General features: G+C 46.5%; 5 protein-coding genes across 5 annotated transcripts; 3 read left to right on the top strand and 2 right to left on the bottom strand.

Annotated features, from left to right (window-relative positions):
- Window positions 1–36: 36 nt before the first annotated feature.
- Window positions 37–3,068, bottom strand: AGABI2DRAFT_196864 (hypothetical protein; the record flags this gene model as incomplete). The annotated part of the gene is made up of 6 exons (XM_006454040.1): window positions 37–870; window positions 930–1,187; window positions 1,240–1,749; window positions 1,803–2,450; window positions 2,504–2,829; window positions 2,884–3,068. The coding sequence occupies 6 exons, from the start codon at window positions 3,066–3,068 to the stop codon at window positions 152–154; spliced, it is 2,646 nt and encodes an 881-aa protein (XP_006454103.1). The 3' UTR covers window positions 37–151.
- Window positions 3,069–3,344: 276 nt separating this feature from the next.
- On the bottom strand, window positions 3,345–5,838 carry AGABI2DRAFT_182094 (hypothetical protein). Its single transcript, XM_006454039.1, has 10 exons — window positions 5,632–5,838; window positions 5,482–5,610; window positions 5,322–5,424; window positions 5,215–5,265; window positions 5,075–5,163; window positions 5,006–5,023; window positions 4,769–4,809; window positions 4,506–4,718; window positions 3,724–4,459; window positions 3,345–3,673 (listed from the first exon to the last, which is right to left on the bottom strand). Exons 1-10 carry the CDS (start codon window positions 5,715–5,717, stop codon window positions 3,469–3,471), a joined length of 1,671 nt encoding a protein of 556 aa, XP_006454102.1. The 5' UTR covers window positions 5,718–5,838; the 3' UTR covers window positions 3,345–3,468.
- Window positions 5,839–6,024: 186 nt separating this feature from the next.
- On the top strand, window positions 6,025–8,169 carry AGABI2DRAFT_113858 (hypothetical protein; the record flags this gene model as incomplete). The annotated part of the gene is made up of 6 exons (XM_006454038.1): window positions 6,025–6,593; window positions 6,642–7,192; window positions 7,242–7,324; window positions 7,382–7,477; window positions 7,525–7,807; window positions 7,862–8,169. The coding sequence occupies 6 exons, from the start codon at window positions 6,025–6,027 to the stop codon at window positions 8,167–8,169; spliced, it is 1,890 nt and encodes a 629-aa protein (XP_006454101.1).
- A 282-nt stretch (window positions 8,170–8,451) lies between these two features.
- On the top strand, window positions 8,452–9,355 carry AGABI2DRAFT_62194 (hypothetical protein; the record flags this gene model as incomplete). The annotated part of the gene is made up of 3 exons (XM_006454037.1): window positions 8,452–8,581; window positions 8,633–8,876; window positions 8,929–9,355. The coding sequence occupies 3 exons, from the start codon at window positions 8,452–8,454 to the stop codon at window positions 9,353–9,355; spliced, it is 801 nt and encodes a 266-aa protein (XP_006454100.1).
- Window positions 9,356–10,926: 1,571 nt separating this feature from the next.
- On the top strand, window positions 10,927–11,867 carry AGABI2DRAFT_189408 (hypothetical protein). Its single transcript, XM_006454036.1, has 5 exons — window positions 10,927–10,940; window positions 10,990–11,089; window positions 11,138–11,188; window positions 11,237–11,742; window positions 11,809–11,867. The coding sequence occupies exons 1-4, from the start codon at window positions 10,935–10,937 to the stop codon at window positions 11,650–11,652; spliced, it is 573 nt and encodes a 190-aa protein (XP_006454099.1). The 5' UTR covers window positions 10,927–10,934; the 3' UTR covers window positions 11,653–11,742; window positions 11,809–11,867.
- Window positions 11,868–11,897: the final 30 nt, after the last annotated feature.

Below are 11,897 nucleotides of genomic sequence, written 5' to 3'. Positions count from 1 at the left end.
AAATGCCGTTGAAAGGGGGTGGCAAAGAGGTAGACGGGGGATTTCGTCCATTGGTAGTTTTCCCATTGATTTTTGTATTGGTAGACGAGGGTACTCGATCTGTGGTTTGAAAAAACGAGTCAAAGACGGGGAGGGCATAGTTTATTATCGTTTAGGGTTCACCTTGGATACCATGTTTCCTGAATAACCCAACTAGATCTTTCATCTCTGATGAAGTAATCGTACGGGACGACATAGGTTTCGCCACCATCTGCGGCTTCTCTTCTTCTTTTTCCCCTACTTCGTCCTCATCATCTACGTCCGTCTTCATAGTATCAGAGGGAGTTAAATCCTCTATCACCCGTTTCTTTAAGAAAGTGGAGATTAAAGAATCATAGAACGTGTTAAGGGCTGGCGTAAGGTATGCCGGCGAGTCTAATATCGCTTCTGCAGTTTTAGATGATAATTGGACATGGTGTTGATTTCGATCTGGTCTTGACGGGTTGGCAAGATCGACAAATGCAGAAGAACCAAAGATGTCCTGTAATAATGTTGGTTTTCTTGTTTGGGCGTCCGCATTCAATTCTTTTGTCGAAGTGTCTTCATGTGCAAGATCAACAGTATCACCGAACGCAACAAGACTCCAATTCTGGCTGATACCCAGAAAAGAAAATTCATCGGATCGAGCTCCCTCCGCGTACCATGCCATATTTCGTAATGTGAATGGTAAGGTGTATACCATGGTCGGTCGAGGGGAGCTGAGAGAAAAGAGGGATATCCGCGTTGACTGCGATTCGTTTGAAATACGTTTTTCAAAGACGGCAAAAGATGATTCAGAAGGATGAGGGCATATTGAGTGGATGTCTCTTTCGGTAGAGTGATTCCACACGACTGGGATTAGGCTTCAGTAAACCGAAGAAAGAATTTCAAGGGTTATATTATAGACTCACTGCCATGTGATAAGATATTCCAAAGGACCATTTTCGTGCCGCCTTGAACAAGCAAATTTCCCCCTCCGATGAAATACGCAGATTGTGGGTTTGTGCATTCAGGTGACGTGAGGACTTGAAGCATAGTGTACATGGACGTTTCATAAACAACGACACACGATTCAAAGCTCACGGCGAGCAATGATCCATCACGAGACCAAGACACAAACCGAGGTCTTTCTGAATGATATTGAAGAGTAGTCCGCGTCACCCAGAATTCTAACACATATCTATGAGCGAAACGAGATAATGGAGAGTCACGAGTGCTGACCTTCAGTCTCCCCGCCTTTTAATTTCCGATTTCTCAGCCGCCACACTCTCACAATACCGTCTTCCCCAATAGTAGCCAATTGCAGAGGCAAATCCTCCGCTTCTTCGACGCCAAATGCCAGTGATGTGATCTTGTTTTTTCCGTGTGGCTTGTCAATTCGGGTATTGAGAATCCATGCAGCATTTTTCTCATTCCAGGCCCACAGCTTCAGGTATGTTTCGGCCCTAAAGTCACTGTCTCCTTCTCGCGCATCGACAGTTGCCATCCAACGTCCTGACGGTGAGACAACGCAATGTTCAACTCTTGATTGCTCCGCTGCTTTATCTTCTCGCCTAGATACGCGGTTGGACGGTGAGACTTCCAGTTCGGATATTAAGGTCGATGTTGAAGGGGAGTAAATTTGGAGTGAAGAAGGATGAGACGACGGTAGGAGAATCGTGGATGATGGTGTATGAACGGCCAAAGGTGTGGCCACAGATAAGGAGTGAACGCTTCCGTATACACTAGGATCTAGTATCACATATATGAACGGATGGAGGATGCACAATAACGTGATGACACACCAATTTTCACTCGAGAATAGCTTCTCGAAACTCTCAGACTGCTGGAATTGACAAAGACATATGTTGCGTCTGTAAGCCCCAAAAGGTATTCCTCTTCCCCGGTCTTCGATCTCGCTACTGATACTGTGCTGATTGCTGAGCCGACTCGAGGGACAAATTCCTTTCGTCCAGTGTGCAATTGCCAAATGACTAGAACAGCTTCCTCGCCACCACTTAGTAAATAAGCACCATTCGATGTGAATGTTAGAGCTGATACGGCGTGCGCGTGCCAATGCATGGAAGAAGTTTGTGTTTTTTTCTCTACACCCTTCACGTTGACCGCAAGCCCATCATTTAAACAATACCACATCCGGATGACGCCCTTATCATCACCAGTTGCAAAGTACTCCTGTGACGGATGGAATGCCAAGCAGGTGAGGCGTTCGGGAGATACATACTTCGTAAAACCCGCGGCCAGAGATGATGTTTTTGCCACATAAACCTTGTGCCCCGCGGTCGCCACCAGCCAATCACCATTAGATGAAATTGCTAAACCCGTTGTAAATCGTGTCTTTCCCACAGCCAATATCTCCGCAGATTTGAGGAAGGTCGATTTGGTTGAAGCTTCGACATTTCGTAGCGAGACACGCATCACAACGGCGTTGTTTCCTTAGAGAGGGAGATGAACGGGCACCTTTGTGAAAAAGAATTGATGGACATACCCGGCTTGATGCTCTTGAACGGACGAGACACCGCAACAAAAACGTAATCTTTGAATCGTTCATGCGCGCAAATCAGATGTATAGGTTGAGCAATATCAATGGTCCTTAACAGAGTACCATCCAGGAAATCCCAAACCATCAAAGAACCAGCCAAAGAACCGGTGATCAGTTGAAATGGATTATGAGGATTGACGATTGCACACGAAAAGTTATTCGATTGACTGTCAGTTGATGTTTGGGGAGTAGGAGCCTTTAGTGTTGACACGATTTCGCCAGACGCCGCTGAATAGATTTGCACGGAAGAGCCAACGAGAGAGAAAAAATAGCTAAAAGTTCATGTGAATACCAGTGAAACGACACATAAACGATTATAGACGTACTTTCCGTCTCTTGTAAAAATGGGGGGCACTTTACTTGCGGCCGGAGATGTGATAGATGCCCACTCCCAAGGTATCTCTTTTCCATTCCGCCCCACTGTTGGTGAAGCTTTCGAACAAGATACCGGAGCATTTTCCTTTGCTTTTCCCTTCTTCGCGTTTGTATTTTTTTTCTGTATAGTACCCATCATCTAATAGACATGAAAGAATTCGCGAGAGGAGTCAAATGTAAGGAGCAGCCGTGCCGGGGCTCAGTGAGGTAGAAAAAAATTGGGACAAACAATGAACAACAAATATACTTATTTATCTATTTTCATCTCGAAACATAACATGATCCTACACGGAAAGCTATTCCTTTTCGAAGGGACCATGGGTCATATAGAGAAATGACCCGAGGGGGCTAGATACGTAAAACATAAAAGTTATAGCTGTGGTGTCCGTCTCATAGCTGAAAAATCACAGATCCACGTTCAGCAATTGATACAGCTACGGCAGGCATACAATGATGTGATCCACTACACGAAAAACATGGGAAGATACCAAATCTGTAAGTTAAAACAATACAATCATAAAACGAACATAAAATCATCATAATTTACATCCAACGAGGACTCTGACAGAGCGACAAGGAATGTCAAACTCTTCCGGCTTGGCCTGTTTTCTAGCTTCTAAAATGTTTGCTCGAATTCGTTCTTCTTCGACGAGCTCGGCTTTCGTGAGAGGCTCACGGTCAGGCGAATTCCAGCCGAGGTCTGTCAATGAATGCCAGAGGGATAGGCGAAGGTGCATGTCACTAGAAAGTCACGATTGGAGTGGTGCCCTACCAAGAGATGGGAAACTTACTTCTTAAATCTATCCACAAGTTTCTCGAATTTAGTTCTGTTCTGCAGCTCCTCCAACTCATCGTCATCATCCCATCCGTATGGTATCAGCTCCTGCTTCCTATTCCGTAGTCTGTCTTTCAGTTCTTCCCACATGGCTTCCTGGCATCCCAGAATACACTGGCAGCACCGATATAGTTGCATTGCAAGATACCGACTGTTCAGCTGATGTAGTCGATCAAATGGGAACATTTGCCGCGACTGTTGGGGATGAGACATAGCCTCCTCCCCCGCACTCAGTGCCTCGTCCAATATAAACTGCTTCATTGGCATCTGCGAAATTGGCGTGGGAAAGGGGGAAGAAGGTGGAGTTGGCGGGGAAACGCCACTGCATTTCCCAGTCTGGGGTTTTGGAAGACCGTGGGGTGCCATGTGTGAGGTAGGAGATTCGGGCGCTGTTGTATTTGGTGAGGCCGTCCCGGGTCGACTACCATACATCGAATCGACTCGGGTCCCGTTAATATGGGAAGACGCGACGGACGACAAGGACAAAGACATCGGGCGAGTCATTGGCACTGGCGTTGGATAAATGGTAGACTGGTGCGGATTCAGCGTATCTGTTTCGGGTTCTAGAACGTAGGTGGTAACGATCTGAGGGGGGAGGGACTGCATTGGTGCTAGAGGCGGCATGGGGTAATGTAAGACAGGCGCTATTGCGATCTGCCGAAAATACGATGTAAAAAGACCCGGGAGTAAGGCTGGCAAAAGGTCAACATTGCCAATAGTCTGATGATAGTTTCTTACCTGTTGGTTTCGTGTTGATAAATCTGTTCTCAAAGACAGAATTATAAAGCGACTCTAAGAGGGCATGGTCGTGTGTCGTTGTATACTTCGTAGTCTGGTCTCTAGAAGAAGAATGTTTGTGCTGGAAACCTTTGGGTAGGTGAACGGATGATGTTTTCGGCCTCGGCCGCAAAGCTTGCGTGAACCATCGAGGAAGAATGGGGAATATCATATCTATCACCGTCATCAATACATGCTATATGTATGAATGAATGAGTACAAACCCTCGTCAATAATTTCACAGGAACCACCTGGCCCAAGGACTCTCGTAATTTCCTATGATTGTTAGTACCTGGGTTTTGAATGCCTGTGTGCCGTCGCACTCACCTCGAAGAGGTTCCCCCACTATAAGTAGATGGATAAAGAAGTACAAAACAAGTATCGATTTCTTACCTTGTTTTCCGGAACTCCGTTAGCAATATACGAAATGTGGACATGGTCAAATTTCGTCATCCTCAAACGGTAATTTTGTTGTTAAGCTGGGGGGCACGATGTCAGAGCCGATCGACCGTCATGTTTCTGCCACTCACTAATTGCCATGTCTCCACTCTATCCGTGCTGCGACCGAGGGGTCCAAGATTGAACGGGGTATTTGAACGTCGACCAAGTCGAAACCAACCTTGAGCCGATTTCAGCGAGAGGGGCTCCTCTAATGGAAATGGGACCTTACGAATTCAGACTCAGGACATTTTTTCGCGGCATCAATCACCCATGTCCCAAGCTACACTCGTCTATAAATGAATGGTCATTGTCGAGATTCACCGGACGATGACCTACCCCACATCCAAGGTCAAGCACCCTTTGTGATTGTCGCTGCTCTAGGTCCACGAAGGAGACGGAACCTTTGACACGTTGAACGAATTCGTTTTCTAAGGATTCTCTGTGGTGCGCCGTCAGCCAGGCACACTATTATTGACATCACACTCTGAAGACTAACAGATCGAGAACAGACCGGTCATAGCACAGGGGATATGGTGCTTTTTCGCTATCGTATGAATGATGTCGTTGACCATGTTTATAGACAAAATGACCCTCTTTCCGGGTTGTGGACCGCCTTGTCTCGAAGCTGGGAGCAGAGGCTGCAGACTGGCCGCTGGTGGTGGTACCTGACAGTGAGACTCTGGCGGATGAGATTAGGGAAGAGAGGTGATGGACAGCGAGAGCCTGTGTCATAGGTGGTTGTCTGGAGGCGAACTGGAAGAGAGAAGTGGTTTGAGAGAGAGATTATCAAACTGAGATGGGAACAACGAGCATTGTATGGCGTTCGGAGGAGGTTGATCAGATGCAGTTATAATTAATGATCGCTCTCAGCTATGCAAGTCCCTTATCACTCCCATGTGGCTATGTTCATGGCTTAGCTCAAATCAATGACGGAAAGACCACCCTTGTCGGAGGAAAACATCACGACATGGCAAGTTCCGGATGATGTAATTAATAACAACGAACGGAAAGACTGAAGTATAAGTCTGATGGATCCTCAATGCCGCGGCGCAAACCCACGTCTGGGAAACAGAAAAAGGAACAGCAACAGATCAAACGCGCTATAAAACGAGGCGATCTACCGCCACCGGAACCCACCAAGAAAGTTTCTCACAAGCGCAGGCAGACTAGGATTGGCTCTGGCAAGGTGGTTGGCCATGGAAGCTCAGACGCGGCCATCGCATCAGCCAGGAAACTGCAATCTACATTCATCAAATTACCATCCACGTTTCTCGAGAAAACCAAGGCCGTCGCATCAACTGTGCCTCTTTCCCGACCCATCGGATATGACGCCGCTGTCTTGGATCTTTCGGCGGACAGGACATCAGTAAATAGACAACCACTTACATGCCCCAAACGTCCCAAATGGAGGTTTGACATGTCGAAGAAAGAGGTTCAACATAATGAAGAAGGGATATTCAAAAAATGGCTGGAACAAACTGATCTCTCATTGACAGAGTGGAACGCAAGCAGAGAGCCTGATTTGTTGCAACCCAATGCCGAAGCTTCTATAGCTCCACCTCCGTCACCCTCGTATTTTGAGCGCAACATTGAGGTTTGGCGGCAGTTGTGAGTATTGTCCTTTCTCTATCTCGACGTTCCATTTTATCTGAATAGGTGGCGCGTCACTGAAATATCACAAATCATTCTGGTTCTTCTGGATTCCCGTTGTCCACTCCTCCACTTTCCATCGTCATTAGCCGCGTATCTCGCTAATCATAAAGTCATTTTTGTTCTCACCAAAATTGACATTACCGGCCCCGCTCGTGTCGCCGCGTGGATGGAGTATCTTGCGATCCATCATCCTCATATACCAATTGTTCCGGTAGAGGCGTACATCGAAAAGGAAGCTACGACCGTTCATCAAGGCAGAAAACATTATGAGCCGCATCTCCCAGAGACCTTCCGGCGACGTTTAATCGACGTCATCAAGGCAGTACATAGTGAAATGATCAAACCCCCAGCAAATGTAGCTCAGAACCCTGACTGGTTGGAGAAGTGGGTACCCCCGGTGAAACGAGACATAGATTGGAGTGGTGCCCTAAGTGTTGCTGGTTCGGCGTCTGTGGCAATCGATGACACAGCATCTGCGAAAATGAAGTCCACAGAGGACGAGAAGGATGGTGAGGAATTGGAACCTGATTTCCTGACCATCGGGCTCATAGGTAGTAAGCTTCCTTGGCTATACTCTACGTTGAAACTCAATATCTCTCGCAGGTCAGCCGAATGTTGGGAAGTCGTCGCTGTTGAATGCACTTTTCGGTACCAAAATTGTTCGTGCGTCGAAAACGCCGGGGAAGGTATGTTTCATGGTCCTTTTTGAAGAGACTATAGCCCAGCCATTAATTCGAGCATAGACGAAGCATTTCCAGACACTGTTTTTGACGCAGGATATCCGCCTTGTTGATTGTCCCGGTCTCGTTGTGCCCAATTACGTGCCCATGGAGATGCAAGTAAGTTAACAAAGGCTGAATACTCGACTTATATTAAAGCTGTGTAGGTCCTTTCTAGCATCCTTCCTATCTCTAGAGTTGCAGCAATACCAGCGTGTATCAACTACATTAACCAGCTTCTGCCCTTGGAACGCATATTCAGATTGAACCTGTCAAGCCTCTCTGGGGAAACGCAGGAGGACAAGCGAACTTGGAGAGAAGGTATGCAACCATCGAAACAGAAGTCGGTTCAATGGACTTCTATGGATATTCTCATCGCATATGCGAACACGAAAGGCTGGGTAACTGCTAAAGCAGGGCGACCGGACATTCATCGAGCAGGTAATGCTAGTAAGTGACATGAAACCTTCGAGTTGCGACTCGATGAACATGGTATCCGCACAGTACTCCGCGCAGTAGCCGAAGGTCGTATATCATGGGGTTTTTGGCCTCCAGGTACCCCCCTTGATATAATAAGTCAGCAAAGCACAGAGCCTGACGCGGGTATCTGGATTCCTGGTCGAGACGAAGACGATGAAAGTAACGATGATGAAAGTGACGAGAAGGAAGAAGTAGAGGAGGATGATCCAACAACCTCGTCCGATGAAGAAAGTGAAGAGGTAGATGAGGTAAATGTCACATTAATCAACGCTGGGAGGTTCAACGCTCTTCAGATTGACGATCCAGAGAGTGGGGGTGAGAGTGAGAGATGAGGGGAGAATTTACTGCTGAAATTTGAGAGTAGAGATGATGCGTCCGCTTCACTCTTGGCTACACTATACAAGTATGTAGTCTTGACGCGTACCGAGTTCTCCTTATGCTCGAATGTCCTTTTCAGCATCGATAGCTTCTTGGAATGTATGAATGGTGATTGTCACTTGACGAAGCGTTCCACAACCGACGGTCCGGAGGGCAATTCCGTTCCGCGAGAGCCGGGACTTCAGGATTGAATGTTGTTAAATATAAAGGTAAGGCGAGTCAATGAAATCACAGAAATGTGTCCATTCCTTTCGCTAATCATAACGGTTGTTCTCGGCTTATCTGTTCATGGTCAAACCGTGTATCTAGCGGGAGACTCGACGATGGCCCGCGGTGGAGGAGGCTCTGCCGCACCTGGGACAGATGGTAAGTAAGTCCTGGGGCGAGATACACGAAATCGGTACTTATATTCTGTAGGGTGGGGGCAGTATCTGGGACAATATTTAACAGTTCCTGTCGTCAATCGCGCTATTGCTGGCCGGTCTTCGAGATCATATACTGACGAGGGGCGCTTTGATGCTCTCTTGAATACAGTGAGACCGGGTGACTTTGTGATTATCGAATTTGGCCATAACGATGGGATGTCTGGAAATGTCGACAATGGAAGGCAGTGTGCTTTCGGAGACGGGTATAACACTACTGCGACAGTGTCCAACTCTGCGTGAGTTCCTTGCTGTACGCGTGAAAAATATGACGGGCTGAAATTTTGCAAGGGGACAATCCCTCGTAATTCATACCTTCCCCTATTACATCCAGAATGCAGTTGTTGCAATCCAGGCCAAAGGCGCAATCCCTATAATTTCTTCGCAAACCCCTAGTAATGACTGGTCCAATGGTCGCATAGTCGCAGGGCCTCGGTTTGTGGGATATGCACAAACCGCGGCAAATCGTACGGGCGCCACATATGTTAACCACTATGCTTATGTTGCACAAGCATACAACAAACTTGGACAGACCGCTACGACAGCTTTCTACCCGGGAGACCATACACACACATCACCTGCAGGCGCGAATGTGGTCGCGCAGGCTTTCATGAGAGGGATACTGTGCGGAAATAGCTCGCTGAAATCGAAGGCCAACTCGGCTGGTCAGGCTGTCCCAAGTAAGTGGAAATCGAGTACCCTGCACAGATGGATCTGAATATCTTGCCAGATGGGTGTCTGTAGATGTAAATATAGAGAAAGGGATTTGAGTTACATATCTGGCTGAAAATAACATGCTCTGTATTTGTATTTGTTGGAAGGGATCATTAAGGCATGACCGTCATCCTTTACATTAAACGCTGGTGTGACGTCACGCTCAGGTTGCCTCTCGCCACTCGCCTCCCTCTTGTCCTCGCGCTCTGCTTGCGTATACTTCGTACGCGGTACCTTTTCTCATTCGTTCTCATGCCTTTTCTTCCCTTGCCTTCTTTTTTTCGCCTTTTCTTCCTTTCTTGCGAGAGCCTACTTTCTTCGTGTCACAGGCTTCCAAAGACTCCACGTGTGGAGCCCCGTCACACAAATCTTCCCACAAATGCATCCCTACTCAAAATCGACGCGCTTTTCACTTTTTTTGACCATTGTCATTCGAAATCGACACGCTTTCTCGCATCCCACTCAATGCGACTTTCGCGCCTACCATCCCTTCTTAACTTGCTGTTGGCAGTACAGAATATAGCACCACGCTTCACATACTCCAAATGAGAAATAGCTTCTCTCCGTCATATATGATGGACTCCCGTCCGCTCTCCATGTCCTTCCTTGGTCCGTGGACTTTAAGTCTATTGGTCTTTCTGTAGAATCGTTGTCGATAGCTTTCGATTTGCGTTGACGGCGTTGGGTGCCGATAAGACTAAAAATGCAGAAATATGATTAGGGATATTTTTATCCCCACGACAAGCTTCTTCCCTCACCTGATTCAGAGTGTAAGTTTCATGTTTTCGTCGACTGGGAGTCCAACGAGTAGACCTGGAAGCATAAGACCAAACTGTATTCTCGAAGTTCAACGTCCTCAACCCTTCCCCCCGTAGAATGATTGCAACCTTGGACTTTTCGAACAGTCAAAATCGATAGTGTCCTAGCCTCTAGGTTTAAATATGTAACTTAATGTTCAATTGTGAAACATACATTAATTGACTGTTGTTAGCATGCAAGAATCAGTAAATCATTTCATTGTACAATCATATATAGTTGACGCTGTATTGACAATGAAACAGACATGCAGATCACCACCGTCCATTATCTGGCACTGCTCGCCATTCACTTGAAGTGGATGATCGTCGAGCTCATTCACTTTACTATCCTATGTTATATTACTGTACCATTTCGACCTTATGTTCACTGTCAATTATGTAAGCATGACAGGTGTCAATTAAGAGTTAGTTCACGAAGCCTTGAGGACTGTTGACATAATGTTCACACTTCCTTTTTGGGATATGTTGTTCCTTTTTTGGATATTTTTTGGATATGTTTTGCCATCAGGGGGTTCACACCCCTTGTTGACATGTTGACGTGAACTAATTTAGGTTCAAAAATTAGCTTGTTGACAGTTGACGTGAACATAAGGTCGAAATGGTACAGTATATGATACTCTTATGTCTATGTCCTCCAGATATTATTACAATACAAATCATGTCTTAATCATTACAAAAATTTCAATATGATTATCAAACCATAGTACTAAGCGGCGCAGCGCGCCGCGCAAGTGCTAGTCAACTTTAAATTTAAACCTCAACGACATGACGGTAAAGAAATGTGGTTTCTGGCAATCCACTGCTCTTACTCTCATCCTAGGACTTGACATTTTGTTATCTACATATGACTCACAATGATCTCTTACTTCTCGATACCATAGATACACCGGAATACATAAAAGGAGACCTTTCTGATGACGGTGTGTTGACCAGTCGCTGCATTTCAACTCCATGCTGATGTCATTCAGAACTCGACATTCCACCGCACTTGATTCCACCGAACCCAGATGACTCAGACAGTAGGTCGCAAAGAGCAGCACCAATGTCTTCATAGTGATATTCCACAGTATTACCATCACAGGTACATCCTTCGTACCCGTATGGAAATCCTACAAACATCAAACACCCTGCCGCAAGACCAAGGCCTCCATATGACCCGACATCTCGTGCATTGTTCGAAGACATGGGGTATGCTGGCGGAGGCATCAATGGCGCACTTCGCTGGCGAGATCTTGCCCTAGATGAACTTCTGCCGGTTGATGAAGAGAAGGAAGAAGCGTTACGGGCGGCACAAGCTCGGAAAATGGCTAGTGGAGCCTCAGGTCATAACCCGCACACTCAACATCAGTCTCAGCCCCAGCCAGAACTGACAATTGACGAAGAGGACGAAGAGGAGGCAGACGAGAACGATGAAAACGATGAAGCTGATGAGGAAGAAGAGGAAGAAGTTGACGAAGATGATCTTGATGTCGATGACGATTGAAATTTGAAGAGGCCTGAGTCCTAGGGTGCAGCTGTACCTGATCAACCCTCTCATCATTGACCAGTCACCCGACCGTCGATGACCTCTTGTGTATGTCTATCATTCGATGCTTTCCAGGAGTATAGATCATGCAAACGCGGCCCGTTTTTATTCCAGTGCTTTCCGTCAGCATAATCAGAAAGGGCCGGTGTAAATCACAAGGTCAAACACCAGACTTTCATGATTCTCTTCATGTGGTCGTTTCC

The sequence above is a fragment of the Agaricus bisporus genome, assembly GCF_000300575.1.
Source record: "Agaricus bisporus var. bisporus H97 unplaced genomic scaffold AGABI2scaffold_1, whole genome shotgun sequence".
NCBI lineage: Eukaryota > Fungi > Basidiomycota > Agaricomycetes > Agaricales > Agaricaceae > Agaricus > Agaricus bisporus.
Note: the sequence above shows the minus strand (reverse complement) of the source record. Positions and strands in the feature narration are given on the sequence as shown.

Bases quoted from the DNA above. Each gene is read 5' to 3' on its own strand.
- AGABI2DRAFT_182094 (XM_006454039.1), bottom strand. From the start codon at position 5,717: ATGACACAGGCTCTCGCTGTCCATCACCTCTCTTCCCTAATCTCATCC. The intron at 4,719-4,768 runs GTTTGTACTCAT...TGACGGTGATAG, and splicing joins CTGTGAAATTATTGACGAGG to ATATGATATTCCCCATTCTT. The intron at 4,460-4,505 runs GTAAGAAACTAT...ACCTTTTGCCAG, and splicing joins TATCAACACGAAACCAACAG to CCTTACTCCCGGGTCTTTTT.
- AGABI2DRAFT_189408 (XM_006454036.1), top strand. The intron at 11,090-11,137 runs GTGTGTTGACCA...GATGTCATTCAG, and splicing joins AGGAGACCTTTCTGATGACG to AACTCGACATTCCACCGCAC. The intron at 11,189-11,236 runs GTAGGTCGCAAA...GATATTCCACAG, and splicing joins GAACCCAGATGACTCAGACA to TATTACCATCACAGGTACAT.